Source organism: Pelobates fuscus, chromosome 8 (genome assembly GCF_036172605.1).
Source record: "Pelobates fuscus isolate aPelFus1 chromosome 8, aPelFus1.pri, whole genome shotgun sequence".
In the NCBI taxonomy this organism is placed as follows: domain Eukaryota; kingdom Metazoa; phylum Chordata; class Amphibia; order Anura; family Pelobatidae; genus Pelobates; species Pelobates fuscus.
In genome coordinates, this window is record NC_086324.1 from 108,926,592 (window position 1) to 108,954,257 (window position 27,666).

At 44.8% G+C, this 27,666-nt stretch overlaps 1 protein-coding gene across 1 annotated transcript in view; it reads right to left on the bottom strand.

Moving 5' to 3' along the window:
* The window catches only part of FOXK1 (forkhead box K1), a 388,665-nt gene extending 385,623 nt beyond the window's left edge, over positions 1-3,042 (bottom strand). Inside the window, exon 1 of the mRNA XM_063430220.1 lies at positions 2,448-3,042. Coding sequence (XP_063286290.1) covers positions 2,448-2,815 — 368 coding nt within the window. The 5' untranslated portion in view covers positions 2,816-3,042. The remainder of the gene's footprint in view (positions 1-2,447) is intronic.
* Positions 3,043-27,666: the final 24,624 nt, after the last annotated feature.

Sequence of the window (27,666 nt, forward strand, 5' to 3'; positions counted from 1 at the left end):
TGTAAGTCTCGCGAGAGCCGCGGCTCTCGCGAGACTTACACTGGGAGCTGACCGAGGTGCTGAACGGACGGCGCGGAGGAGGAGAGAGCTGACAGGAGCTGCAGGAGAGGTAAGTTACAGCTCTGCCAGCCCCCCTCTCCCCCAGTCTGTATTATGGCAATGTAAATTGCCATAATACAGACTATTGACTCGAGTATAAGCCGAGTTGGGGTTTTTTAGCACAAAAAATGTGCTAAAAAACTCGGCTTATACGGTATATATATATAATAGATATATACACACACACACATATATATATATATATATATATATATATATATATATATGTGTATAATTACAATAATAAATTAAATAAATAAAATATTGAAACAAAATGTAATATAAATTATATATACATATGTAATACATTCTAACTGTATTTTGTTATTAATATATATATATATTGGTAACAAAATACACTTAGAATGACAATCTATATATATCTATATATAAAATGCAAATAACCGCATATATATATATATATATATATATAGATATAGATAAATGCATATAATTACATAAAATATTACATTAGTATACACGTAGAATTGAAATACCTATAAATGCATATGTATTAAAATTCTACGTGTATATTTAAGTAATCTTTTAACATAATTAGGTGATTTGATTAATTAAAATTTGATTGACATGCCTGACAACACAGGGAGAAAGTGCTCCCGAGAATAACAGTACCTCCCATGTACAGGTTTCATGGTGTTTTGGAAAGTTAGAGCGTTACATATAAGGCTTGCATTTCATTTTTTTGACATTGAAATTTGCCAGATTGGTTATGTTGCCTTTGAGAGCGTATGGTAGCCCAGGAATGAGAATTACCCCCATGATGGCATACCATTTGCAAAAGTAGACAACCCAAGGTATTGCAAGTGGGTATGTCCAGTCTTTCTTAGTAGCCACTTAGTCACAAACACTGGCCAAATATTCGTTTTTTTCTTTTTTAACACAAAAACAAATATGAACTCTAACTTTGGCCAGTGTTTGTGACTAAGTGGCTACTAAAAAAGACTAAACATACCCCACTTTCAATACCTTTGGTTGTCTACTTTTTAAAATGGTATGACATTATGGGGGTAATTCTCATTGCTGGGCTACCACACCGTCTCAAAAGGTAACATTACCAATCTGGCAAATTTCTATTTGAAAATGGAACAGTCTATATTTGACCCTGTAACTTTCCAAAACACCATAAAACCTGTTAATGGGGGATACTGTTGTACTCGTGAGACATCGCTGATTACAAATATGTGCATTTTTGTGCAGTAAAACCTAACAGTATTATGACATTCACAGCTAAAATGTCAGACGGAAATACAAATTTAAAAAAAAAATCTTTTTTTCCTCACATTTTTTTTTACATTTTATTCATAATGAATTATGTTCCATATATGAATAGTTAATGATAAATTAAAGCCCTGTTTCTCCTGAACAAAATGATATATAATAAGTGTGGGTGCATATAATTTGAAAGGGGGGAACTACGGGTGAACAGACATATAGCGCAAATTCTAGTTTTTGTTTTGATCAGAACGTGCACTATTGACTCCGTCCTGAAGGGGTTAAGGGGTTATCAAAAAAAATTTTCCTGACTTTATGCCATGATTTTTTTTATAACGAAGAAGCAGTTGCTGAAGTGAAGAACATAAACCTTTGCCACCCATGCTGACAGTTAAATGCAAATACACCAAAATACTAAAAGAACAAAGGCGGCCTAATGTAAACAAACCTGTTGTTGCAGTACTGGATATAACACTAGTAGAAAAATCAACCCTAACGGGTCTCCAAAGTTCACAACGTGTCATAATAAAAATGTTATTTATTTTATATTATCCTAGAGTGTAAAGTTATTTGAGCACAGCTCTGTATCAACATTCATTTCACTGTCAATCACTATATGTCCACTGTAGCTGCAAGTACTACAGAATATATGTTGGAGCTATAAAAATTCATTAAGCATAAGCAATATATTTTAAAACGCATAGTAGAAAACCAAAGACGATATTGTATGCAAGTGTGTTAAGTTGGAAAGCTTTTACTCATAAATAACTAAACTTGCTGCTGTTTTATTACAGTAATGGAACAGTTAATTTCCACTGAGTTTCACAGCTCTCCATGCTTATCTCCTGTTAGTCAGAAGCTCATGGCATGTCACGTTCAGCATATGGAGCTATCCCTGAACATGTCATGCAAAGGGACACATGGCTCAGTGTATGAGGGACTAGAACAAGCAGCACATGTACGATAACAGAGCGTCTCTCCTTCTAAATTACATGGTTACTAATGAGGGGATGGTGAGCTTTCACCACCTTACTAAAAACAAACAAAAAAAAAAACACTCGCCACAACACCCACTCCGTGTTTTTCCTTACGATGTGTCCCTGGGAGCCACTCACTGTAAAGGTAGCTGGAGAGGGGGAGCCCCACGCCGCTGGAAGGCCCCGTCCACGAACACCCCATTTTTGCCAATGCAGCGAAGGTAGAAGTGCGGCTCAGTGAAAGTGAGCTGAAGGTGGCGGCGGGAGATGAAGCTGGAGCGCCCCATGTTTACGTCCACTGAGCCCTGGCTGGAGTCCCGTCCGATGGTAATTGACGGGGCTCGCATGAGAAATTCGAAGTCCCGTCCCTCCAGCCGGGCCAAAGCAGGGCTCTCGCGTGCAGTTGAGTTGAATCCTGGATAGGTCGTCCCGTACATCCTCGGACTGCACGGCGCAGAGCGAAGAGCAAGCAAGGCCCGGGCTCCGGAGTCCTCTCCCGGCTCCATGGCGGCTCCTGCTGCCTATTAATAGTTTACTGTTTTGGTTGTTGCCTCCGTAGGGCTCAGAAACTCGCGGCGGATCCTGAGGCGGAACCAGTTAGATAGGCGGGTCTTCACGCGAGGGATAGGAGGGAGTGAGACAGAGCCATCGGGCCTGGTCGAGAAACAGTTCCGGGCAACACAACGTAAGCAATCGGCATGACTCCTAAGTACAGGAACAGGTCAAGTTTGGAGGAGGAAATAGGCCACTAGGTGGACATCCACTGGCTGCGGATTAGAGGGTTTGCTTTGCTTTGCTTTAAACTGGGAGGGGGCATTCAAACTGATATTAAGACTATAGTTGAAAGTAGCTGACTTGGATAATTTATCCAATGCAGTTGTTGTAGCTTAAAATGTTCAATTCGGTTTGAATTCCTGGCCAAAACCTTTGTTTTTGTTGCTGCTGTTTTTGGGGGGGAGGGGAGGTGTTGTTTTGTTGACATTCTGAAATACTCTTTCAACTGGTGTGATTATTAGTTACCGGAACTGTGTCAGCATTCTCTATGCCAGAGCTCAACAACATTTTGTCCTAGCGCCTGGAATTTGTCAGTACGTACAGCAGCAAAGGTGAGTGGAGGCGGCCAGCTGAGCTAGAGTGGAGCCGGGTGGCATGGGAGATGAAATCTACCTGCTCTTCCTGCTCTGCTCCCTCATGCACCCTGGAGTGGGGGCTGAGATATTGATACCGGAGAAACTGACGGAAGCCAAGCACAGAGAGATGGACACAGGTTTCTTCAGGAAGGAAGAGATCTTTATTCGATTCACCGACCGGGACTCAGAGGGACTACTGTCACTGTCATCAGCTAAAATCTTAGCCCTGGTCGTACAGTGTAGGCACCTTATATAGACATATAGCTCCTATAATCAGTTCAACCTACACGTACTCTTACCCAATCAACAGAATAGAGACTAAATTCCTGTTTGACCACTTGGCTTGCCCAGCACAATGGAGGAGGGGAATACTCGTATATCCTGTATTCCTGCACATGCTCCTTACACTACTGATTGTATCGTTGCCACGTGCAACCAACCGACCGATACATCAGCATATGCACGTGCACATACCACGTGGCAATCTCGGCCTACTAAATTTATTTTTACCGAGATTCCACCACATTCCCCCCTTTGATGCCTCTGATATTTCATAATTCCAGATGCATCACTTAATCGGGGTTTGCTTACACCTCAAGTTGGCATAAACCAGACTAGACTTTGCGACTCTCTAGAGATACGAACCCCTCAGCATTCCTCTTCCTGTACGTGTTCTCCTTGATTTAAAGCCTCGTACCTGCAAACAGCCATTATCTGTGCAGCGGCCTTTCTCTCTGCCATATTCTCTATAATGCTCTGCACAGACCTAACTACCAAAGGAATCAGACACGGCAGGAGGAGGCACAGCATCAAGATTAGCATGACTCCACCTACCAGTGCCTTGAGTCTTCCAAGCTGCTCGTACCAATTACCAAACCAACTACTCGGATTATACCCTTTCCATACTTGAGCAGGCACATGTGCTAGTTTAACCATATGGCTAGTAAGCTCAGCTATTGCTTGCCCTTCATCATCTATTTGAAGACAACAATTGCTTAGATTAAACTTCCCACATACACCTCCCTCTACTGCCAATAGGTAATCCAAGGCTAATCTATTCTGATAGACGGCTGTCCTCATCCTAGTGTTATGCTTTGCCAGGAGATTAAGCGCTTGTGATGTTTCATTGGTAATTATCTCAACCACTGCCTGTAATCTTATGATACGGTTAAGCATGTATATTGGGGTTCTGTATCCATAAGTACCATCCTCTGCCCACGTAGCTGGCCCATAATAATCTATAATACGCTGGGGAGGCCACTCATTATCTTCCCAGGTACCTATCTCTAGGGGTCCCCTTTTCTTTCTATGATTTACATCATACACTTTTGTAATAGATTATTTTATGCAAAGCAATAAGTTTGAATGACTATCTGTTCCTGTCCAAATTAAAATTAATAAAGTTGCGTGCACGCAGAAGTAAATTCACACTGAGACACAGGGTTCAGGTTAATGAAAGAACTTCAGAAAATTTAATGGCATCCGTTAAAAAGTGGGTGCGCAGACCCTTATAAAGGCATAATTACATCACTAAAGAATTCAAGATAACAACAAGTAAACATAATTAATTGGTTTAGGTGTTAAGTGGTTAGTTAAATGCCCTCCCATCAAGAGGTGGTGACATCATTGACACGGGAGTGGACACACGGTGCAGGCGCCATCTTGTTACCATGAGGCGCTCACTCGATGGGAGGGGTGCTTTGGCAGCCATTTTGAATTTGGCACTGTTAGTTTCAAGGTTAGTTTTTCAAGGCTTTTAGTAACTTCACATTTTATTAAGACTAACATGTAGGCTAGCTGCTAGAATGTTTCACTCTACAGGAATCTATGGTTCCGCTGACGCATACTTTCTTCTAACAACGCACAAAGCATTCTTTAAGGCAATTTTATGAGGCCTTTGAGACAATTTTATATGAGGCCTAATAATTCTACAACAGTCCCCCCTTAAAATGTTAGTTACTAAAAGATAAACTTTATTTGTTAATACCAGAAGACTTGTTAGCCCAAAGACACATAAACCCCATGGCCGCTAGCTTGGTGTTAGTAAAGTGCATGTCTATCCCTTTCTGACCCAAACTTGCTTCAGCTCATCCATTAGTACGGCCCTCGAACACTTCACTCCATGGGTATCCTGCAGCGGCTAGTCCACTACATCTCCCAACGGTAGACTAACCCATACAAATGGACGCTGTCCCTGTGCTGGTTCCCTTCTAAAATTCCTGCACTTTGTCATCAGTATAAGGAAGAGTTTGTAGCGGAATACAGGGTGATGTGAGATCTTGATCATCAATCTCCAGATGAGTAAAAGTTGGTGTTGCTTGGTCTACAGTCTTCTGCAAAAAATTTCTAAGGCATGGGAGGACACAACAAACGAGAAGAGCAAGAACAAAAAGAAAAATTAGTAGAGCTATACCAGTATGAACTAAAGCTTTCTGCCAACCAGTCATCCAACCAAACCACCTTTCCCAGGGATCTGTTTTTGAATTCCTTTTTTATTCTTCTGATAGTTTATTTAGCTTTTCTATGACCAAAGTGACTTTACCATTGGGACCTGTGTTTTCTGGAATGTAAGTGCAACAAGTCATGGTGTCGGGTAGTATTTTACATACACCCCCCTTTTCAGCTAGAATCATGTCTAAGGCCAATCTGTTCTGGAAGGTCATCTGGGATGTGGCCTGTAATTGCTCGGCCAGGCCCTGGAGGGCATCCCTGGTGTAGTTAACAAACCGTTGTTGGTTGTAATAGATGTTATTAATCCAATTAATGTTCTTGTTGGCAGTTACTATGGTAAAAAGTGACTCAAACCCCGCAGCTACGTCATCTCTAGCTTTAAATTCATTAGGTGCCCCCCTAGGAACCCCAATGGCATCTATGTAAATGTGGGGGTCAAAACTGCCTTTAACTGGGGCTTCGCGCTTAACTCTGGCTGGTGTATGTGTGAGATCGTACATGTCGGGAAGATTATCAGAAATGATGTGAATGGGCTTGATAACTTTAGTTAGGGCACACTCACCCCACCATTCAGTCTCAAGCTTGGAAATTAACTGCAGATCTCCGCATAACCAGCAGGTGTATAGGAACAGTTCTGTAGGTGGCACAATAACCTTTGGAAAAGTTACCCATGAATTTACCAATCTTGTCATAGTTAGCGTAACAAGTGTAACTACCCTTGTAAATTGTAATTCCATCTGGGGGTTTCATACTTCCAACCAAGAGGGGGTATTCTGTCGTCCATGCTTCGCAGAGGGACTTATTAAAATCATGGTGGTTGGCAAAAAGACCTAGGAAGCAATCCTCTATCTCCACAGGAAGAGTTAGAGGAACGGTGCCAAGATGAGGTCGGGCAGCACCGCACACATAGCATGCAGTTCTATTATGTTTATTAGCATTATATCTCATCCACTCTAACCACAGATTAACATAATTAAAACCAGTTTCAGAGGCCATAGTGTCTTCGAAGGTGGGGTTAGCGATGGCCAACATGTCTTTAAAGGACTGGATATGTGGTTTCAGCGGATTTGGGACCATATGAACAGCCCCTTGCCACTCTGGAGAGTGGCACATATCTTTAAGATAAAAATGACCTAACTTGTTATAGGAACCTCTCTTCCAATACATTCCCATTACATATTGGTCAGCATCCTTTGGGCCAGGATGCTCAATATTTAACATCAATTTCATAGGTGTACCTCCTCCAGGCTTTCTCAAAGTAATTCTTTGAAGGAGGGATCTACCATGGTCATCTACCTTATATAAGGCACTTTTGGGTTTGTAACCCCAGGCAGGCCCAGCATTCCACCCTGCAGCCCCCCAATGGTTACAGTTGTGCCCCCATTGCTTGTCAACTACACAAACATAGGGGTCTTTTGCATGTGGTATATCTTTATAAATGGTTTGGATCTGTGACTTGGGAAATGGGCAATCTACAATGTCACAGTAGTCAAAGGTTCATGTGGCTACACGGGTACATGATGAATTATACCATAAGGTGTACCCACTAGCATCTTTAGTAATGGCCACCTGTTGGGCCTCAATGAGACTAATCAAGGGGATGAGGTACCAGAAGTACATGGTTGTGCAGAGTCTGTCTCCTCTGGGGTAGGAACCTTCTTACAATGGGAGGCGTGGATCCAGTTGCCTTTCCCGGCCAATTTGACGGAGGTGGAGGTGATCAGTAGAACTTGGAATGGTCCGTCAAATCTTGGTTCCAGAGTGTGTTTCCGCACAAATTTCTTGACTAGGACCCAATCACCCGGAAGCAGACTGTGGTTGCCCGTGTCAGACTCTGGATCTGGAATTGAAGAGAAAACTTGGGCATGGATTTTGTTTAACCCCTTAAGGACACATGACATGTCTGACATGTCATGATTCCCTTTTAGTCCAGAAGTTTGGTCCTTAAGGGGTTAAAGCACCTGCAAGTTCAGTTACATAATCTACCAAAACATCAGTTTGAAGTTGCAATTGTTGGGGAAAAAAGCAACCTAGCTTGGGTGCAGTCCCGGATAGAATCTCATATGGGGACAATGAGAGCTTTCCTCTGGGTGTATGTCTGACACTGAATAAGGCTATTGACAAGCTTTCTGGCCAGGGCATCTTGGTTTCTTGTGACATTTTTAACATCCTAGCTTTTAGGGTACCATTTGTGGATGATATGGTGTGTGGAAAGCAAGGGTCACTCCTAAAGCAGCCCAGATTTCTTTGGTTACTGATGCCGTGAATGCTGGGCCTTGATTGCTTTCAATGACTTCTGGGAGTCCAAATCTGCATATAATTTCTGCGAGTAGACGTTTTGCTATTGTCTTGGCGGTAATGTTAATTACTGGATAGGCTTCTGGCCAGCCTGAGAACATGTCCACTATTACTAGCGCATATTCGTAGTGACCACTCTTTGGCATCTGGATGTGGTCAATCTGAATTCTCTGAAATGGATACATGGGTTTAGCCAAGTGTTTTAAAGGGACTTTGTCTGTCTTCCCAGAATTGCATTTGGCACAGATGACACAAGCCTTGCAGTAGTTATTGGTTAGTGTAGTAATTCCAGGAGCTTCATAGTACTTCTGTACAAGAGCGTTCATTAGATCTTTTGATAGATGTGCAGGGCCATCATGCCCATTGAACGACTGCTGGGTACAAATTCTTAGGGAGGCAGAACCTAAGATTGTTGTAATACACTCCATCCTTTAGAACTGCCCCTTTCTGTTTCCATTTTTGTATTTCCTCAGGGGCAACTGCAGCCTGTTGTTCCCGTATAATTTTTAGATCAGTTGGAAGAGTCTGCAGAGTAAATATGGGGGTTTCTTCATTTCCGGACACTCTTCTTTCCACTTCCTGCGGTTCCCTTGCAGCCTGCTTTGCAGCCTGATCAGCCAGATGGTTGCCCTTTGCCTCATCCGAGTCCAACTTCCCATGTGCTTTTATCTTCAAAACAGCCACTTCTTCTGGAAGTAGGAGGGCGTCCATCAGCTCCTTGATTGCAGAACTGTGCTTGACTGGTGTACCGGCAGTGGTAAGAAATCCTCTTGTTTTCCAAATCAATCCGAAGTCATGAGCCACGCCCAGTGCATATTTTGAATCTGTGTAGATATTGGCGCGCTTTCCTTCAGAGATCTTGCATGCTGAAGTTAGGGCTTGTAATTCAGCTTCTTGCGCAGACTTTGTTGATGGTAAAGATGATGAGTTGATAATTTCATCTGTTGTGGTAACGGCATATCCTGTGTGGTATTTTCCCTCTTCATCAGCATACCTTGAGCCATCCACAAACAGGGTGAAGTCAGGATCTATTAATGGATCTTCATGCACAGTTGGTAGATGTGTTGTTTCCATTTTCATCTGTTCAAAACAGTCATGAGGTGTCTCTGGATCATAGTCGTGCTTTATGACCAGATCTTCAAATTCTTCTTCCAGGAAGTAGCGTGGCCATGCCTTCAAATGTTCCGGCTCAGTTGATGGGTATTTGACAACGCCTATTTCCTGGAGCTGTGATTCGTCCATGGTGGCCCATAGTTTAGCCATAGGCCCAAGATCACCCCATGACTTAGTCTTTGATTTGGTTACAGGGACATGTGGAATAGCTGTGTCCCAATGATGATACAGGTGTTCCAGTCCAAGTGGTAATTGGACTAACACCATACTGTTGCTTTCAGTATCGCAGTAAAAATCTTGTAGAATGAGTTTGACCTCAATTAATTGATAAAGTTCATCTTCATAATGAGGGTCAGGGTTAATGGTTGGTTTGTACCACATGGTGCAGAAAGCATATTCTGGTCCATCACAAAGTTAAATTGGGGTGCATTCTCCTAGTGGTGTGGCCATAAAGTAGGACATAGGATTCATAAACCCATAGTAGCTACCCCCCTCAGGGAGTGGAAGCAGAGTGGACGGATTAAGAACCTGACATCTTTGGAGAGTAACATTGTCAGGTAACAGGAGGTTACATTGGAGACGTAGATGTCTAGCAGAGGTGACATGTTTGATTTGGACCTGGTTGATTATGGCAGAAATGTCATGAGGTGCCAAAACAGTCAGAGAGTGGCCAAGAACCAGGTCCGCAGTGTTGTTGATGAGTTCTTGTGCAGCAAAAACAGCCAGAAGGCAAGATGGGGTTCCTCTTGCCACAATGTCCAGTTGGCAAGAGAAAAATCCAATAGGCCTTTGACGTGCACCAGGCCCATGTGCTTGGGTGAGTACTCCTGTAGCATGGCCTTGTCTTTCAGACACAAATAATTTGAAAGGTTTGGTGTAGTCTGGTAGGCCCAGGGCAGGGGCAGAGGCAATAGCGCGTTGAAGAATGTAGAAGTTGTCATGTGCTTCTGGTGACAGACAAAACGGGTCTGATTTGAGAGCATCATACAAGGGTTGCATGAGCAGAGAGGCCTCAGGGATCCATGCCCTGCAATATGAAATGAGGCCTAGAAAGGCATGAAGGGATTTTGTAGTCCTTGGAGGAGGTATGGCCAAAACTGCCCTGACACGATCACGAGTGAGATGTCTGGTGCCATGGGACAAGCAATGACCTAGGAAAATTACAGTAGTTTGACAAAATTGTAGCTTAACAAGAGATGCTTTACACCCTTGGTCTGCAAGATAACGAAGAAGATTTAGAGAACAATTCTCTGTTGTGGGGGCATCGTCTCCACCAAGGAGTAGGTCATCCACGTATTGGAGTAGGACAACCTCAGGGTGGTCAGATTGCCAAGGGTCAAGGATAGAAGTCATAGCTTTTGCAAACTGGCTTGGTGAATTTTGTGCCCCCTGGGGCATGACAGTCCATGTGTACTGTTGTTTTTCATGAGTGAAAGCAAACAGGTACTGACAGGTGGGGTCCAGAGGGACACTGAAAAATGCATTAGCCAAGTCAATCACTGTGAAGTATTTGGCAGAGGGTGGAACGCCAGAGAGGAGCGTGTGTGGATTGGGCACAATTGGGGTATCCAAAACTGTGGCCTCATTCACTGCTCGCAAATCCTGAACTATTCTGTACTTCTCGGGTTCACCCTTGGGTGTCTTTTTCTTCACAGGAAACAATGGAGTGTAACATTGTGATTCGCACTTGACAAGAGCCCCTTTCTCAAGTAGTGCTTGTACTTGTTTCGTGATGGCTGCAGCCTGTGCAGGTTTTAATGGATATTGAGACTTCCTTGGTAATTTTGCTCCAGGAATTAGCTTTACCATTACAGGTGGGACTTTTAGATGGCCTATATCCTCTGGGCCTGAAGACCACAGTTCCTTGGGGACACCTTTCATCAGGGATTCTGGAAAATGTTCCCTTAGTGCCTTTGCATCCCCATGGGGTTTTTCTAAATGAAGCATCAATGGTAGGGAGCATAAGGCTGAGGTGTCTGAATCAGACAGAGGAGAGGATAGTTCCACCTGGCCGTCCGGTGTGAAGGTGATAGATGCCTGTAGGCGGGAAAGAACATCAGCACCTAACAGGTTAATAGGACATGTTGAAGACACCACGAAACGGGCAAGCAGACTGAGGCAGTTGCCAACCCGTAAAGGAGTGGTTAAGGGACTTTGCCTTGGGAGGCCATCCACTCCAACACAGGAGACATCAATATTGGAAAGGAATGAGGTGTCAGGCAGGTCTTGTTCTCGCAGAACACTTCGGGCTGCACCTGTGTCAACAAGGAATGTGGTGGGGTGACCTTCAATGGGTAAAGTTACAGTAGCTAGTGGCCCCCCTTGTTCCCCTGTAGACACTGCCATAACAGGGGTTAATGACACAGGCTTGCCAATTTCCTAATCTTCTTGAGCTGAATCAGGTGGAGAAGGTTTTATGGCCCTTGTTGTAGAGGTAGACCTTGGCGCTTCCTCGCCTGGTTTGCGGTACTTAATGGGCTCGGGGCATTCATTCCTGAAGTGGCCCTTTGCCCCACAATTGAAACAGAATCCATCAGCAGGCTTTGTGCCTTTTGGGACAGCAGGGCGTGACACCATAATAGGAGCTGAGGTTGATTTTCTAGGATTCTGTGCTGTCTCTAGTCCTCTGGCAACGAGAAGCAACTTATCCAGAGGAACTACTCTATATTCAGGGCGTGCTGCAATAATACCCTTGCGTATAGAGTCTCGGATGCCTAGGACAAAGGCACCAGAGAGCATCTGGGAGTGGATCTTGTTGCTAAGATCAAACCCAAGATCTGTGAACACTTGAGAAAGTCTAGCATGGAACCTTTCTACAGATTCACCTTTTTCTTGAATTACATCATTGAGGCCAGCTGCTTGGTCCGCAAGCTTATCCTTAGCCCAGGCCTTCAGCTGGTCACAGAACTCAATCCCTGATGTGTAGTCAGTTTCACTGACAAGCCAGTTGGTGTTGAGGTGGCGGGCAATGTTAGGCCAATAAGCATCTCCGGCTTTTATGGCACAGATGCTTAGTAAATCACGCCATGCGGCGGAATAGGTTTTCTGTATTTGAACCACCCCTCTATAGAAGGGCATGGGGTGCTTTTCAGGGTCAGGGAGTGATTTCATCAGGGCACAAGCCTGCGTTGGATTGAAAGAAACATACATTATAGGGGCCTTATCTCCCTGAACCCGCCGACCAAAAGGGTCATTGATAGAGCAACGGGGCAGTTGGGGCGAAGCCTCTCTAGAGTCCGATGGGACTTGGTAACCATGAGAACTGGCCTCGTCAAATTCATCTTCATGTGTCACTCGGACACCTGCAGGATATTGTACTACCTGGGGTGTCAGTATCGGGGGTTGAGTGGGTACTCTGCCTGCCGGAGTTAAGGGTGCATTATTGGCTTGTGGTATGGTATCATCTGGGAGGACCGGCATCATAGCAGCCGGATCACTGGGGGCCACCATGTTGGAGGTGGAGAAGGAAGTGGCGTTTGGGTTAAGGGAATATGTGGTGGCCATATTGGATGTGGGCACAACCGGAATAGGTTGTGAAGGTGTAGGCGTGATCGGGGTTGGCTGAGTGACAATAGGAGGTACATGGGAGAGGGTTGGATAGGGCGGAACTGCGGGATAGGGGTAAGTGAATGGCCAGGCCATTTGGGCAGATGTTAGGGTGGAGTACGGGTAGGGTAGTGGGGGATGGGTAAGGATTAGGTAGGGCGGGAGTACATACAGGGTATAGACATGATGGGGACAGGGAGGGATGAGTAGCGGGTGGAGTGGGAGGAGGAGAAGGTGGAGTAGGAGGGACGGGAGGAGTAGGAGGAGGGGATGGAGGTGAAGGAGGGGCAGGAGAGGAGGAGGAACTAGAGGAGGAAGCTGTAGGTGGAGAAACAGACGGAGGGGGTGGATTAGTGGGAGGGGCAGGGAAGCATGCATGTGACGTAGCAGTGGGGGGGTAGGCGGAAGAGAGAGAGATTAGACGGGAGACATGGATTGTGATGAGATTGGGGGGCAACTGGGCGGATGAGGGTGATGAGGGCTGTTGGGGGGCAGAATAAAGATCCATCAGCATTCAGGACCGGGCAAACAGGGGCGGTGGCAGGAGGGGAACCAGGGGTGGAGACCATGGTCAGCTGCATTGCGGTCATTGCTGACGTGATGTTGGGAGTGGTTAACTCCTGGGCGCCATAATAGGGCGCTGGCTGGGAGAACTTTCCAGCCATACAATTCTTATAATACACAATCTTAAACCTTTGTGATCAATTTCTTCCTCAACCCATCCCTCCTGCTGAATAGCCCTTGCTACTCGGTACCAGGCTTCTGCTGTACGGATCAAATCATGGTCCAACAGCTTCCCTTTCTTTTCTGTCAGTAGCTTACGCCAGCTCTCTGGCTGCAATCTACCGCACGGAGGTACGGCAATTCCACACACTTTAGCAATTTTATCAACTTAACCATCTCTTCTCCTTCTCTATCTTCAACCAAATCACATGCTAACCAACCCTTATTGGGTTTATCTAACTTATGTCCCATCCTCCCTATATAAGGCATCCCAGATATAGAGAGAGAAAATGGAAGAGAAGGTCTACAGTGCTCGACTGCTACGTAAGAGTGGGTTCCTACGTACGTCTTCCCAAAACGTAGACTAGTCACTAATTCCGCCTACCCGAGGTAGCCGCGGATTGGAGCGTGGCGAGAAGTGTGTGACCAATCACTTCTCTCAACAAAGAGAAATAGGAGGGGAAAGTGTAAACAATACAGAGAGTAAGATAAGAGTAAGCACAGGAATCAGTGTGACAGACAATTAAGACAACATTTCAAATAAAATACAGTATATACATCACAGTTCAAATAAATCAACAGTAATCCCTTTCCTTTACTCGTGTGGCCAAAGCCACCTCCCTCAACCTCGTAGTGTCCCTGCTCGGGGAATGACTTCAAATAAGTCTCACTACCTGGCAGCCACGAGAAACAGCAACAACCTCTGACCCGAGTCCCGTATAGCCTCCCTAGTTACAGTTGTTCGGACCCGTAACCACCTCTTCCCTCACTCCCGTAGTGTCCCTGCGGACCCACCCGCAAGTCTCACTACCACATGGTGATGGAGACAGCAATGCCTGCCCGAATCCACACGCCACAAAAAGAAAACCGGAACACTACCAGCATCAGCGCTCGAGGCTGAAGTGTCCCACCTCTCTGCAAGCAGAGTAATGTGCACAATGAGGCTAGCTAAGCTGTCAAAGTGACACCATGGGAACTCCCAGGAAACAATGAGTCTACACTGACTTCCCCCAGGTCCCCCCTCCTCTTTTTCCTTACTGCCAGGGCCACTTGGCACCTAAAAGAGGTAAACAGGCAGATGAGGATCTCTAGAGAGTAGCGACTCCACGAAAACTCATCAGACTCCCCCCCCCCCCTTTTTCCTTACTGCCGGAGCCACCCGGCACCTAAAAGGAGTAAACAGACAGTCACCCTCCCCGGGGCTAAGCTAAACACAAACCAATACAAACACACCCAGGTAACAGCCAACATGCAGGTAAAAGAGTGGGTATCAATAGTAATAATAACTGTAATAATAACACTGGGACAGGTCAATCACAGGGGCAGGAACATACCGGCTAGGTGCTGCAGCAATCTCTACCGTGTACTCAGAGGTGATCAGACTCTTTCCTTCCCCTAGGATTCATCCACCCAGCGTCTTCTTGGACGGCTGTCCGGGCAGGGCATAACCCAGAGCCCCACGTTGGGCGCCAGATTGTAATAGATTATTTTATACAAACCAATAAGTTTGAATGACTATCTGTTCCTGTCCAAATTAAAATAATAAAGTTGCATGCACGCAGAAGTAAATTCACACTGAGACACAGGGTTCAGGTTAATGAAAGAACTTCAGAAAATGTAATGGCATCCGTTAAAAAGTGGGTGCGCAGACCCTTATAAAGGCATAATTACATCACTAAAGAATTCAAAATAACAACAAGTAAACATAATTAATTGGTTTAGGTGTTAAGTGGTTAGTTAAATGCCCTCCCATCAAGAGGTGGTGACATCATTGACACGGGAGTGGACACACGGTGCAGGCGCCATCTTGTTACCATGAGGCGCTCACTCGATGGGAGAGGTGCTTTGGCAGCCATTTTGAGTAATTTGGCACTGTTAGTTTCAAGGTTAGTTTTTCAAGGCTTTTAGTAACTTCACATTTTATTAAGACTAACATGTAGGCTAGCTGCTAGAATGTTTCACTCTACAGGAATCTATGGTTCCGCTGACGCATACTTTCTTCTAACAACGCACAAATCATTCTTTAAGGCAATTTTTTTTTTTTTTTTTAATTCTTTATTTTATTGTGCATAGTTAAGACAAGGTACATATATGCCGGCCAGTGCCACAACAGCATCTTGCCAGGGTTTACACGTACATACAACGACTGGATGTGGCATGAATAGACAGTGCACATTTTGTATATTTAAGACGAATCAAGCTTGTAGAATAGGCACATAGAACAGGCTTATAGTGCTGGCTTATATAGCAGGCTTGTAAAACAGGCTTAGAGGATGTGAAACAGGCTTAGAGGATGTATCTAGGGCAGTACAAGGTATTAAGGTTATGCATATCATATCTCAATATGTGACTAACCCTAGAGGATCAACATGAACATTCGGGTGACTGTTAATATTACACAGGCTAAGGGACCACAGCTGGGCATTACTTGAGGGAGGTGACCACCAGGTCTATTAATGACTGGGTACTAGATAGTAGAGGGATCATGAGGGTTAATGGGCACAGGAGTAAGACAATCTTTCAAAACCCATGCTGCAATTGTAGGTCAGTGCTGCGTGTATGAGAGGAAGCAGCAGATTGTAGCTCTGGCTCATCTAGTGTCCCCTGATGCTGGATCTACTCAGTCTATCCGCAGCACAGTCCCTGGGGTTTTTCCCACAGACAGTTCATGCTTGCCTGACCCCCGGTCTAGATGATGGTCTTTCTGTCAGTGTCCTCTGGGTGTCGGTGTTCGTGGTTCCAGGGTTGCTGGGCAGGAGGCTCCTTACGGTGAGTGAGGGGAGAGTGCCTGGTCATTCCGGGTGTCAGCTTATGCGGGCAGATAACTTCAGGTTGGTCTCTGGTGACGGGTGCTGTGGCGCCGCCGCTTACTCTGTGTTTCCCCTCCTCCATCTCCGTTTTCAGCAGTTATGCCGCACATGGTCTCCGCCATCTTTGGTTTGGGCCCTGAGCTTGTGAGATGTCGTTGCCGGATCTCTGCTGCCACGCTGTGAGGCTATGGGGCGAGGACCGGGATCACCCCCCCGGTCCAGAGGGGGGAGGAAACAGGGCCGGGTCCGCGGTGAGTCAAAGTGCCTTTCAGGCTTCGTTAGGCAGGATAGTGGGGTGGCGGCCGTCCACCCCACTCACCGCCGGCTAAGTTCCCGCTGTGGATTGCGGAGATCTCACCTCCGAGGGACTGAAGCTTCAGAAGCCAGCCTCTCCTCGGATCCGGTAGCCTTAGTGGGTCGTGGGTCGCAGTGGTGAGTATTTTGAGTCGCTGTAAAGCTTAAATTACTGGCTTAATCCTTGGTATGTTGCAGGAGCCGAGCTCTCCTGCGACCATCCATCTTGGCGGCCCGGCCCCGCCCAAGGCAATTTTATATGAGGCCTTTGAGACAATTTTATATGAGGCCTAATAATTCTACAACACTTCAACTCCCAAAGTCTCTCCTGTTTCAATTGGCAACAAGAAGAAGGATGGTTTGAGCATACCTAATACACATGCCCCTTCCCAGTCCTATGGTAACTCCGAATAGGCTTTCTTACCACAGATCCAGTACAAATTTGCTGGTGCTTTCCAACTAGATGTAGCAGATAAGTCAAACCACACGTCCTTTAAACTGGTATAAATTGCAAACGGATTAGGTGGTTCTGAGACATTTGAAGCTGACCACCAAGTTGTATCTTTTGTACTATCATTATAAGCTTTTTGCCCTAGACAAGTCAATTCTCCTACAGATGTATTACACATTATTCCTTTCCTTGCTATGCAAACATAACCTTTAATCACCACTCAGGTCTTTAATCACCACTCAGATTTACCTCTAACACTTACTTGATAATCAGTTTGAGAAGATATTAACTGTTCAACTGTCTCAGAACCGGAATACATTACCTCCTCTGCTTCCCATGGCAATTGGTCTCCCATATTAGTATCTCCACACACATAGCAGTTGGTTACATTAAGACTACCAGCAATGCTCTCGGCTAGATCTATAAATAAGTTTTTCGCATTATGGGGGATCTTATTTTCCACACTCATCTCCTCATAGAAGGAATGAAAGACCTGATGGGTCTGGGTTGCCACAGTATCGGTCTCTATTCCTATAAATAATATTGTCCCAGGATCCAAACCTGTTCCATATATCTGGAACCCAAATAAGTTCCCAAACCTATCTATGAATTGTTCTCGGTCATTGATAAGTATATGGACTGGGTTATACTCCCTAGACTTACAATATGGCTTGGTAGGCAACTTAGTGACGATCATATCCTTATCTACAGTCTGTCCCCAGGTTGCCCACCCCACACAGGACCAATACGGACAATAATGGTATTCTTTATTTGGGCATTTTAGATCTATATATTTGTACTTACTACTGGGGCAAATATCATTAGACCCATACGTTCTTTCCCATTTAAGATCGCCACATACATTCCACGGTTTTCTACCACCTGATATCGCCTTACATGCATCAAATAGCAAAACACCTGGAGAATGTACGGTTTCTAGTATGGTCTTATTTATCAGGGTCCCCTGTGAGTCTCCATTCTGAATAGTCAACCAAATTGTACGGGGTTGATATTCAGGACTAAAACACTTAGGTTCTCCTGCTCCTAAATGGCATACACTATAATCTATTCCTAAGTATCTACACTTAGATACATGTCCTTTACACTCATACTGGGAATGCCAAATAAGGGTCTGGGAAATGTGATTGCCTGTTTTCGTAGTCTTAATGCAAACCTCGCAGCCGGGTGTGTCGGTACCTCTACCTTCCTGAATAATTAAAAACACACATATACATTATTAAACACATTCCTCCTGACATCTTCTTTCCAACTCTTCGACCGTGAGATGGCACCTCAGCTTCCAGGAATGTGAGGGCTGCAGGGAATGGAGTCCTTCTGATCCTCACTTTCCTTCACAGAGATCCCTTCAAGACACTGACTATGTAACATAGGCAGGTGGTCAGGCTTTATTGTGGCCGTCAAAACACCTACTTGCTGATCTCTATAATTACTCTAGATGTCCCAATATTTCCTCGTCACTCCGACTGAGTTACACGCTTCAACCGGATCTTGCAGGGATTCTCAGGATCTGGTGTAGCCTGCCAAGAATCTGCTGCTGCTGCTTTAACCCTGGAGTGATGAATCCACGGAATCACTTCGGCCACCTTTATAGCTGTTGAGGTAGACAAATGAACAACATAAGGACCCCTCCACTCCTTTATCCAAACTTGGTCTCCTGGATGATAAGAATGGACAGGTGGATAAATATTCACAGGTAACCTATCTTGTACCCATTTCTGTACCTCCTCCATAGTCTTACCCAACTCTACAACCAGCTGCCGGGTAATTCCTTCTCCCAACTGACTCAAATCCCCCCTTAAATTACTAAGTACTGGAGGTGGACGCCCATACATAATTTCAAAAGGTGAGAGACCCATCCTTCTGGTAGGTGTACTACGAATGCGCAACAGAGCTATTGGCAAAAGAACATTCAACTTGAGTTGGGTTTCTTGACACATTTTTGCCAATTGGCTCTTAATAGTTCTGTTCATCCTTTCCACTTTCCCAGAACTCTGAGGCCTATATGCCGTATGAAGTTTCCACTTAATACCAAGCATATGAGTCAGTTGTTGTAGGCACTGGTGAACAAAGGCTGGACCATTATCTGATCCTATAGAACATGGTAGTCCATATCGGGGTATTATTTCCCGCAACAGAAATCGCACAACTTCTCCTGCTTTCTCTGTACGAGTGGGACATGCTTCTACCCATCCTGAGTAGGTGCACACAGCTACTAGTAGGTAACGATGTCCGCCGGATTTAGGCATTACCGTGTAGTTATTTGGAGATCGGACATAGGGAGCCCTCCCATGTACTGGACTCCCGGTGGTTTCACTGGACCTTGCCTTGCGTTGTTTTTGGCACATAACACACATCTTCGTACAATGGCTTGAGTCAAGTTGGACAATCTTGGTATGTAGAAATGCTTCCTAAGAGATTCTTCCATACTATCTCTCCCGGAATGTGTCCCATTGTGATAGTTCTGGACAATTTCTACAGCTAGCGATGCTGGAATAACTATCCTTCCATCTTCTAACTGATACCAATTATTCTCCAAATATTTTCCAGCTTCAATCTTTAACCACTCTTCTTCTTGAGCTGTATAAACTGGAGTCCACTGAGACAGAGGTGTCGGTAAGAGAGCAGCTATACACTCCACATATTCCTGTTGTCCCGATTCAGCGGCACGATTGGCTGCATTATCTGCCATCCGATTTCCTTTCACCACATCACCATCACCTTTCAGATGCGCTCGACAATGTATGATACCAACTTCCTTCGGCTCCCATACGGCTTCCAATAGTTGTAATATCTCAGCTGCGTACTTGATTTCTTTACCCTCTGAGTTCAATAGTCCTCTTTCTTTATACAAGGCTCCATGGGCATGAGTGGTTAAAAACGCATACTTTGAGTCCGTATAGATCCTTCAGCCAATTGTAATGCTCGTGTGAGTGCGATTAATTCTGCCTTCTGTGCCGATGTTCCTTTTGACAATGGCCGAGCTTCTATCACCTTGTCTATGGTTGTCACTGCGTATCCTGCATAGCGAATCCCTTCTTTCACGTAACTACTGCCGTCCGTATAGTACTGGACATCGGGGTTCTGGATGGGAAAATCACGAAGGTCCGGTCTGCTTGAGAACACTTCATCCATCACCTCCAGGCATGTTTTTTTTTTTTTTTTTTTCAATGTATAGTTTTTTATTGTTTTTGTCAAGAGCAAAGACAACAATAGAAATACATAACAGTAAAAATAAAAGGAAAAGAGGATTACATAGTATACGATAAATAATATAATAGGATACATCCAGTTTTTTCAAGACAGTTGAGTTTTGCAGGGCATAGATACAAGCAATAAATTGGACCTTGTCCATTGTAGATGATAGGACTCAATAGCTTATATAGTAAGGTGGTAACATTTACATACAAGACAATCTGATATTAAATATGGTACAAGGTGCCTGGAAGTAAGCGAACATTCAACAACTCGTATACTTATTTATGTAAGGTGCCGTTGCAGTGTAGGGCGCCAGGAGTGCACTGTAATTGCAGTGGCGCGGGGAAACAATATGCCCTTGCTTCCAAGGAGCACAGTAGGAAGTGTCACAATACAAATGTGGTATGCAGTATCCATCCTAGAATGTAAAAATAAGATAGGAGAGGAACTAAGAAAAGAGAGGGACTAAGAGGGTGAGGCTGGAAACAGGGAGAGCGTCCGGACCAGACATCTAAAAAACATAATATATATCCTTATCACAATCTATCAATCAGGGTATGACTTGAAAAAGGAGTCCCAGTTAAGCCAGTTTGTGAGGAATTTATCTATATTACCCCTCTGAGCCCATTCTTTTTCGTGATGATATACAGAATTTACCTTGGTCAGCACCTCCGAGATAGTGGGAGGGTGGGAACTTTTCCAATGGGCCGCTATGCTAATTTTAGCAGCCACTAAAATATTGATTGCCGCGTCCCTAGATGGAAACGTGCTTAAATTTGGTATAAGGTGCAGCAAATAGTTATCTAATGTGAGAGGTACATAAATTTTACACAATGAAAGTATGGTACTTTGTACAGAATGCCAGAATGGCTTCACGGATTTACAGTCCCAAAAGATGTGTTCAATAGACCCCGGGTCTATATTGCATCTCCAGCATAATGGGGATATCGTGGGGTAGCTTTTACAGAGTCTTACAGGGACTAAGTACCATCTCATGAGAAGCTTATAATAGACTTCCCATAGTGTGATGCAGTTGGATGATTGCTTAGTGTATTTTAAGGTCTGTTCCCATTCCGACATAGTATAGGCAACTCCCATACTTTTTTCCCATTTGAGCATATAAGATAGTTTATTTACAACGGTAGGACCAGCCAGTCCCGCGTAGCATATTGATAAAAAATTTACACGAGGGATGGATTTTCGAATTGGAGATATACCATTTAGTGCCTAATTTGCTAAGCGCTAGGGGGTTTATGTAAGAGATTGAATTTGAATCTAGCATATGTTTTATCCTAAGATATAAAAAAAATATCTCGTGGTGGGATCGTGTATAACTCTGGCAGTTCCGGGAACGGGCGAATACCATGCTTATTAAATAGGCAGTGGGTATGAGAGATGCCCAAAACTTCCCACTTACTCACGGGTAAATCAGGAGAGAGCGAGGAGAGGGCTGAAATGGGCGCCAGATAAAGCAATTCCTCCGGCGGCCACACTGGTTTGTTCCAAGTCTTCCAAGAATTTGTGAGGAAGGACGTTGCTGGGAGCGTGTCGGGATGTGTGAGGGCAGAAGATGACCATAAGACATTAGCAAGTGACGGTATGTGACTGCAAGCAGATTCAAGATTGAGCCACAGTGGGTTCGTTCTTCCCGTCATTATATCAAGACCCTGTGCCAGTACCGTTGCCCTATAGTAGTGTAGAATATTTGGGACATTGAGGCCTCCGTGTCTAAATGGACGCCACAGTGACTGCGAGGATACTCTTGGGGGCTTTTTTTTCCAGATATGGGCATTGATGACAGATTGAAAGCGTTTGAGAAGTGCATTAGGAAGAGCAATTGTGAGAGTTCTGAAAAGATACAATATATGGGGTAAAACCATCATCTTGATAGAATTGATTTTTCCGAACCAAGAAATGTGAAGTTTGTCCCAGGAGCTCATCTGTGTATCTAGTGTAGACAGAACCACTTCATGGTTTTCTTTAATAATATGTGCTCTCGATTTGGTAATTTTAACGTCTAAATAAGAGAGTGAGGAGTGTCTCCAATCAAAAAGATATCTACTTTTTAAGTCATCTACTATTCGTACTGGTAGGTTAATTGGAAGAATTTGGGTCTTGGTAATGTTATTTTTGTAATAGGACACATATCCATAGGATTGTAAGATCTCAAGTAAGCGACCTCCAGGCATGTTGACTCTCAGTAGGTTGTGGCAAAAGGGTAGTTGGGTTCAAGGTATTGACAGTTTCAAGATGCACTCTCGGGTTCTCACATAACATGGCTTGATACTTAGTCATACGACTATTGCTAAACCAATGATTGCCTTTATAGTCTAGCAACGTCTGCACTGTGTGCGGGACTCGCACGTAGAGTTCCTGACCCAGAGTGAGCTTGTCAGCTTCGGCTACCAGCAGGGCGGCGGCAGTTACGGCTCTTAGACAAGGTGGAAGACCACTGGCCACTGCATCCAATTGTTTTGACATATATGCAACAGGTCGTTGCCATGATCTCAAGTACTGTGTCAGTACTCCCACAGCCATCCTTCTTTGCTCGTGTACATATAAGTAGAATGGACGTGTATGATCAGGTAGACCTAATGCTGGGGCGCTCATCAATGCCTTCTTAACATCCTCAAATGCCTTCTGCTGTTCGATGGTCCACAGGAAGGGATCGTGTTCTGTGCCTTTTATAGCTGCATAAAGGGGTTTCACCAATATCGCATAACTGGGAATCCATATCCTGCAGAAGCCTGCTGCCCCCAAGAACTCTGCACTTGTCTTCTATTCTTGGGTGTTGGTATTTGGCATACAGCTTCTTTTCTCTCTGGCCCCATTATCCTTTGACCTTCAGAGATATGGAATCCTAGATACTTGACAGTTGGCTGACACAACTGAGCTTTCTTCCTGGACACCTAGTATCCTGCCTTCCAAAGAATGTGCAGTAAATCATATGTTGCTTGCTGGCATATCTCTTTTGTAACTGCCGCTATCAACAAATCATCCACGTATTGTAGTAATACACATTCTCCTGGGATGGACTTGAAGTCTAGTAAGTCCTGACTTAATGCTGATCCAAATAGGGTAGGTGAATTTTTAAACCCTTGGGGCAATCTTGTCCAAGTCATCTGGCCTTTCGAGCCGTTACAGCATTTTCCCATTGGAATGCAAAGATACACTGGCTTTCTGTAGCAATTCGTAGGCAAAAGAAGGCATCTTTAAGGTCCAAAACTGTAAAGTAAGTAGCCCCGCCCGGAATTAAGACAAGCAGGTTATATGGATTGGGCACAACTGGATGTATACTTACTACCGCATCATTGACTGCTCTTAAGTCCTGCACAGGGCGATACTCATCTGTCCCAGGCTTTTGAACAGGCAACAATGGGGTGTTCCAGGGGGGAAGTACAGAATTTTAGGATACCATACCTTATGAACTTATCCAAATAGGACTGAATGTTCTTCTTTGCCTTTTGGGGAATATGGTATTGTCTTAGGCCCACTGGATAAACCCCAAGTTTTAGTTCAATCCGTATAGGTGGGATATTGCGAGCAAGTCCTGGTGGGTTACTCTCTGCCCAAACTCCTGGTATATTAAACGAGGATTCATCACTCTTAGGGTTTTGGCTGGTCAACACTGTATAAAGTCGCCACTCTTCTTCTTTCGGTATTGATATTGACATTATACCTGAGGGTCCATTAAACTTCAAGGATATCGTTCCGTTAGGCAGAAATGTTATCTGTGCTTGTAACTTCGATAACAAATCTTGTCCTAGAAGTTGGACTGGACATTCAGGCATGTAAAGGAACTGATGTTTTACTACGTGGCCTCCCAGTGTACAGAGTCGACTTTTAAGAACCGGTTTAGCAGCACTCCTCCCAGTTGCTCCTATTACAGTGATAGTTCTTCCTGAAGGAGGAGCGACTAGGTTAGTCACCACAGAATGTTCAGCACCAGTGTCGATCATGAAAGAACTCCTTTTTCCCCCTATTGCTACATCGACCATAGGCTCCGCTCGGCCAAGGGGGATGGAGCCCGGTCAGTATCAATAGTCCTCCATGACAGTGTCAGCCAAACCCACAAAGTCTCTATCTTCTCTTTCTCGGGGTCTCTGCGCTGCTGGGTAACACCTATCCCCATGAACGCTTCCTCTATTATTCCCACCATTTCCTCCAGGGCCTCCTCTTCCTCTCGCTCTGCCTCTCTAATTATTACTATATCCTGCCCTTGTTCTATCTCTCTCATATTGTTCCCTCAGTGGACACTCACTTCTCCAATGCCCTTCTTCCTTATAGTATGCGCATTGGTTCCTACTTAAAGGCTCCCTATTCCACTTATTCTCGCTTTTCTCAGTTCCCCTATACACTTCCTTTTCCCTTCATTCTACACCCGCGATAGCTACTGCTAACATGTCAGCTTTCCTTCTCATCTTTCGCTCTTCTTCCTTTTTCGTCTCTGTCTCCCTATTCATATAAACCTTATTTGCTATCTCCATTAGTTGAGTTATAGACATCCCTACAAACCCTTCTAACTTTTGTAATTTTCTCTTTATATCTCCATAGGCCTGGCTGACAAAGGCAGAGTTAACCATCCGGGAATTCTCAGGAGCCTCTGGATTAAAGGGGGTATACAACCGGTATGCCTCCAATAATCGATCATAAAAGGCACTGGGCGATTCATCACATTTCTGCAATACCTCAGCCGTCCTTGACATATTGATCGCCCTTTTTCCTCCGGCTTTCATGCCAGCAATAATGGCGTCCCTGTAAGCTCTTATACGGGCCATATCTGCACCATTAACATTCCAATTCGGATCTGTGTTTGGATAATGGGCTACGGCCCATGCTGCCGGGTTGGCCTGATTTTGAGTACGGGCCACTTCTTCAAGCTCTTTAATTGCCGCCTGATTTATCCGAGTTTTTTCCTCGTTATTAAACAATGTCATAAGTAATTGCTGGCAATCAGCCCAAGTGGGATTATGCGTCTGGATTATAGAGGTAATCAAATCAGTTGAATAAGTTAGTGGTGGTAAAGTGAACATAGACAAATACGGGATCAGCATGTTGTAACTGGCCCTCACCGTTAATATGTGTCGGGCCCGGTGTCAGTCGGAGAGGCATTTGATAATGTCGGGGTTGGAGGGTACCGGTCAGTTGTCGGGTTAGTATGGGACTTCGTTGAGGAAGGTCAGTTATGGGTTCCGGTCGAGGGGTTGTAAGACGAGGGGAAGGGGACGCATTTTCTTTACTGAAGGGAAGATCAGTAAGTAAAATATTCCGAGCCGGGCTGGGAGGAGCCTGACCAGGAACCAGAAATGACGCCAAATCTGGATAGGTGGGGTTAATTGGGGTAGGTACCGGAAGGGGAGGGTTTAAAACAAGTGGGCTAGACTCTGAGCTAGAGGAGGGGGTAGGTGGAGACAACGGAGTAAGGGGAGTATTATTACTAGTAGCACCTCCTCTTCCTGTAGAGGAGGAGTAAGGCGGCGGCATGGGGATCTCTGACTCAGGGGGCGTGTCCAGAATGGGCGTAATCACGGCCTTGGTGGACAAACGAGTTCTGGCCAACAGGAGGTGACATTGCTCCTCGTTGCATACCCTGATGCATTTTGGCAAGTCATCTACGGCCCGCTTCCAACAATCAATATACGGAAACTGGCCGTAAATTTCAGGCCTACCCGATACAGCCACGTGTACGCGCTGCACCAGATTAGGATCAAGACTACCACGTGGAGGCCATGCAGCCACCAGGGTAGGCCATTCCCTACTACATAAAGTAGTCAGGCGTGTTGGGGACATCTTTACTCCAAAATCATTTACATTGTATCCCTTTTTAAAGTTCTTTAACATGCATTCTAAGGGATCAATGATCTTTGAATCCGATGCACCCATACTTAGCAACGGAGCGTCGTCTCCAACAGTAGCAAAACAAACACACTTCCAACAGTCACACTCGTTCCCTTTGGCAACAGCACCACGTGGTACGGTTACTAGGCCAAACGCACACAACAAAATATACAGGGAATTCCCGTACACACACAGCTGTTACACCATTCACTAAATAACTATTACTGTACCTTTTGGTGAAACTATACAATCACCCACGTTATAATTCTCAATATTTAAATTACCCGTCTATAACACACCCTAGTAACATCGTCTTTACAAACAGTAGTTATAGTACGGTTAGCATTGGTTAAAGTACAAATTTTAAAGTCACAGTTCAGTTAGTAGTGGTTATGATGTTAAACATACAACATAAACGACAGTTATTAGTGGTTATTTACAGTATCAGTAATTATAATACATGGTTATGGTACCGTGCGCTATGATACAGTTACACACTATTCACACTCTCGCTAGACGGCAGAGCTCACGCGATCTAGCAAGATATACACTCTACTACAATAAGTTTTAACACATTTACAGTTTCCCAACTAATCTATTGGCCAGTACCTCGAGGGACTACCTAAAACAATTTACATCCGTTTTGGTTAGCCGTCGCTGCCCAAGCACCACATATAGCGAACTAGAGGGCGGAATTTACACAAAACCCTCTTAGTCTATCTACTCTATCAATAGTCTAGTGGGTTCCAGATTTACACGCCTTCCCACTTAGCCAAGATAGGTTGAGATCTAGCGGACAGAATATACACCAGGCTCCGCTTAGTCTCCCGGTCCCTCCGACCTAGCGAACAAAATATACACCCTAGATACGCTAGTCTAGACAAGACACCGGTGTCCGGCTTGGGCTATTTACACAGGACCCAGCCTGAGTCCAAACCAAGATTAAACGAGCTGACTACAGGGCGTTTAATACGAGCGGTGCGCCTTCGCTCCTTCCATCTACTGAGGGGGCCAATTCCATACACAATACAAACCCCTTATGGGTCTACCGCACAATCGGTATCCAATACCCCTAGTGGGTCCACCGTCTAAAACAGTAGTCGTCTTACTTCCTCGTTCCTGAACCTGAGTTCACACTCATCGACGGAGGCACCCCAGCACTTACTACGTAGAGGCCGATGATCTCCTGGACAACAGACCAGTGGCGCCGAGACGAAGGGAGGTCCACGCAGAAGTTCAGGGGTGCAGCCGTAGGGAGCGTGGGCAAAGATAGACCGTCTCACGCCTCTGCTCTCAGCTACCGTTGAACAATGAGATTCCCGGCCAATGCACCAAATGATACCGGAGAAACTGACGGAAGCCAAGCACAGAGAGATGGACACAGGTTTCTTCAGGAAGGAAGAGATCTTTATTCGATTCACCGACCGGGACTCAGAGGGACTAATGTCACCAAAAACAGCTAAAATCTGAGCCCTGGTCGTACAGTG